The 3,956-nt window shown below is 35.6% G+C and overlaps 1 protein-coding gene across 1 annotated transcript in view; it reads right to left on the reverse strand.

Annotated features, from left to right (window-relative positions):
* Window positions 1–283: 283 nt before the first annotated feature.
* WDR92 (WD repeat domain 92) overlaps window positions 284–3,956 on the reverse strand; it is a 7,557-nt gene continuing 3,884 nt past the window's right edge. Inside the window, exons 4-6 of the mRNA XM_008563550.1 lie at window positions 3,228–3,409; window positions 1,385–1,500; window positions 284–499 (exon numbers count right to left, since the gene is read on the reverse strand). Coding sequence (XP_008561772.1) covers window positions 284–499; window positions 1,385–1,500; window positions 3,228–3,409 — 514 coding nt within the window. The remainder of the gene's footprint in view (window positions 500–1,384; window positions 1,501–3,227; window positions 3,410–3,956) is intronic.

Here is a 3,956-nt window from a genome sequence, read left to right on the forward strand (position 1 = left end):
AAGTATATAGTTAGGTATTAATACAGATATTATAAATTTATTAAAAAACACGTGGCTCGGTTTTGTTGATCAAATTCCTAACATCAGCTAGGTTTCCTGTGATTGCTGCTAAACTTCAAAACAAGATTCCTAGCTAACTGAGATCTTTATTATAATCAAGAAGTGTAAAATTGATAAACTTTGCACAGAAAAACTTGGCGAAATCCCACAAGAATATAGCAAAAATAACTCCCTTCACATAAAGACCTAGAAGGAACCTTGGTGACTAATTCTATTTATTAGTCTAAAACAAGCGATCATTCTTCTTCACAGAAGACATTTCCCTCTTATTTACCTTTTCTGAAACAGAAGCAAAACCTTTGGTTGGATGCTGTGTTCTCATGTCAAAAACGTGGAACTTCCCTTCCAGAGATGTAGCTACTAACTTATTCACACTTATGTCTTTTCTGTCACAGTCCAAGCTACTTATGTCTTTTCTGTCAAACTCCAAGCTACATACCTGAAAATAGAGAACATTATTGATAGTCTCAATCGTCTTTATACAGAAGGCTCTTTTAAACTAAGTAAAACAGCTTTTTTTTTTTTTTCTTTTTTTGTGACTGGTAAGGGAATCGCAACCCTTGGCTTGGTGTCGCCTGCACCCCGCTCAGCCAGTGAGCGCACCGGCCATCCCTATATAGGATCTGAACCTGTGGCCTCGGCGCTCCCAGTGCCGCACTCTCCCGAGTGGGCTACGGGGTCGGCCCAGTAAAACAGCCATAAAATGATCAGATCACGTGAAAGCACTTAAATAATCACTTTATCTTTTGAATCAAGACATCAAGCACTTTTACTGTAGAAAAATTTCTTCTCGGTCAATAAGACCAACAAAACCATCTTGGGTTCCCATATTCAGTGAATGCATTTGGAAAGTCATAATTTAACTTTTTACATTATTTAATACAGTTAAGTCAAGGCTGACTTTAGAAAATATGAGGGAACTATATTCTTTACTAAAGATGCACAACTCAGTAACCAGAAATCTGGGGCTACTTGGGGAGGCAGTTACTATTTTAGGCTTTCTGATATTAGCAGAAAAAGGCCTCTCATTTTCTCATTTTGATATCACACTGCCTGACCCACAGGGGTCCACAGCTGGGACTCAGGGGCTGGTGACACCTCTGGCATTGTACATACCACATCTGGGTGTGTGTTCACTTTCTGAAGAGAAGTTCTATGATTTTCATTAGATTCTCAAAGGAGTCTGGCCCCAAAAGGTTATGAACTATTAGCAGAGGGGTTGACTGAGATGGTTTAATAGAGGTATTTTTTTAATAGTAGAAGTAGTTCAGAGGTGAATGAAAAGATGCTCAGAGAAACTAAAAACCACTGGAATATACATTACCCCATTTTTTATATTTGTCTCCCACCGTAATGACATATTTCTGAGATCAAATAGTTTGATATCCCCATTGTCATAGCCAGCACAAACAACACGTTCCTCTTGATTATAAGCATTGCCTGGAAATCAGGATACAACATTTCAGATCTTTATAAAAGCGAATTTGAAGGCTGCTAAAAAAAATCTTATGAAACAACATAGATGAGGGTACTTCAAAAAATGTTCACAGAAAGATTTTCATTACCTTTTAATTCTATTTTCCATGAACTTTTTGAAGTACCCTCATATAATTTATACTAAATTGGATCTTAAAAATCATATTAGGTAAAGTTCCATTTTACCAATCCTGACAGGACATCAAGATTATTAATTTGGTATCTAATATTGAATTTTTTTAAAAAAGCTCATTCATGGGCCAGCCCGGTGGCGGACTGGATAGTGCGCCGCTTGGGAAGTGCAGCGGCGCTCCCGCCGAGGGTTCGGATCCCACATACGGACCGGTTCCCGCTCACTGGCTGAGCGAGGCGCGGGAGCAACACCAAGGGCTGCGATCCCGTTGCCGGTCCCTGGTCCGGTACGGTGGCGACACTGAGGGTTGCGATCCGTTGCCGGACACGGAAAAAGACCAAAAAAAAAAAAAAAGCTCATTCATTTAAATTCTGTACTGAAGGGATATGTGAAAGTGTTTCGTGGATTCTAAGTTGAAATAACATGTTCTCTCTGTATTATATCTGCAAAGACCAGCAGGTCAACCACAGGTCAAACACAGCAGGGAACGGAAAGATAAATACAGCAATTCTTCTATTACCTTCTTTGTCAGTAACTATCCATGAAAGCAAATAAAAATGACTTTAAAACTAATCTATTTTGCAAAATGTTTTTGTGGTGCTATTTTGTTTTTGCAAGGACATCTGAAATATCTTATATTTCAAATTGTACTTATGTCCCTGAGATTGACAATGACGAGGCTTTAATGGGCCCAAAGATAATTACTTTTTAATTATAATTTCAATTTAAAACGATCATTCTACCTAAAATTTCCCCCCCGTTGTATGTTTAAAAATGCTTAAAATGATAATCTTTATGTTATGCATGTTTTACAACAATAAAAAAAAATGAGGGGAGAAAAAAACAAAAATCAAAAAAATCCTAAATATGTTTTATAGCCTTTAGTAGCAAAAATGAATTTAAGATCAATTTGGTGCTCAGCAAGAGAGCCAAGGGCAAATATCAATTAGTCCTACAAAATTAATATTCACTAATGGAGGAACACAGTTAAGTGCATTAATAGTGGAACTTACTTACCAAATTTATAAGAAATAATTTTGTAATGGCAAACTATTCTGTAGAAAGTAAGCATAATGTAAAGTGTAAGGTTTGTTAGGTTACCATTTACATTTGAGGCTCGGTGTAGCCCCATTAATGGCATTTGGTTCTAAACTAGATCAATATCATCCAATTAAACAGGAGCACATAATAATAATAATAATTATAATACTAAATATTTTTGAGCACTTAATAATCTAAGCACAATTCCAACCACTTTACATGTATTAACTCACTGAATCCTTATAAAAACATAATTAAGTCAATTCTATTATTAATTCCATTTTATAAATGAAGCAACAAAGGAACAGAGAAGTTTGGTAACTTGCCCAGGCCACACAGCCAATAAGTAGCAGAGTGTGGCCCCAGAGGCTAACAATAACCATCATGTACATTTGCTTCAATAAACTATCAGAATAAATCCACAAAATAGACTATAAAGAGACTCTTAGGAATTTCTTAAAGCATGGTGCTTTCTACCACCTGATACTTCAAATGCAAGAATTCTTCAATAATTTACCAAAACCCACAGTCCAACAGTCTCTCTTGTTTTCTCCTTGTACAGGTTCCATATTAGCAACAGGATCATCTTTTTGCCTTGGGTCCCACACCTTCACAGTTCCTGTCATAAGTAAAAGTAAGTTGGCAAAATTCAATAATGAATGATCATGTTTCTTTTCTGCATTCACTTTCTGTGGCTTCCTGTATACATGGCAATATTACAGATGTTATGACATCTGAAAAATATTCACACTTTTCTTATTTCTAATTGGGTAAGTTGTATTTGATATCAGAGATAAAACCTACATGTTGCTGTCTGACTTGATTTTCAAATCAGTAGATACACAGAAAGCTGACAATTCTTCCTAAGTTATCCATACATTATGATTAATGACGCAAACACAAATGTTATATAATTCATAACATGCCTTATTTTTTTTGTTTGAGCCTAAAACTAATGTATTATTTATTAACAATAATACCAGTATCATTTATTTTTTTTCTTACTACCCATATAAACATTGGCATTTTTCTTATACAGATCAATAAACTCTAATTTTGAATTATGGCTTCTCATATGGGGTTCTGGAATACTATTTCATATACAAGAGAGTTTGGAGGGAAATACTAAAGTTAAGAAACACTTCTGAATTTAATTTCAATTCTTTTTTTTTTTAAAGATGACCAGTAAGAGGATCTTAACCCTTGACTTAGTGGTGTCAGCACCACGTTCTCCCAAGTGAGCTAA

The sequence above is a fragment of the Galeopterus variegatus genome, unplaced genomic scaffold (genome assembly GCF_000696425.1).
Source record: "Galeopterus variegatus unplaced genomic scaffold, G_variegatus-3.0.2 Scaffold13973, whole genome shotgun sequence".
NCBI classification, from domain to species: Eukaryota; Metazoa; Chordata; class Mammalia; order Dermoptera; family Cynocephalidae; genus Galeopterus; species Galeopterus variegatus.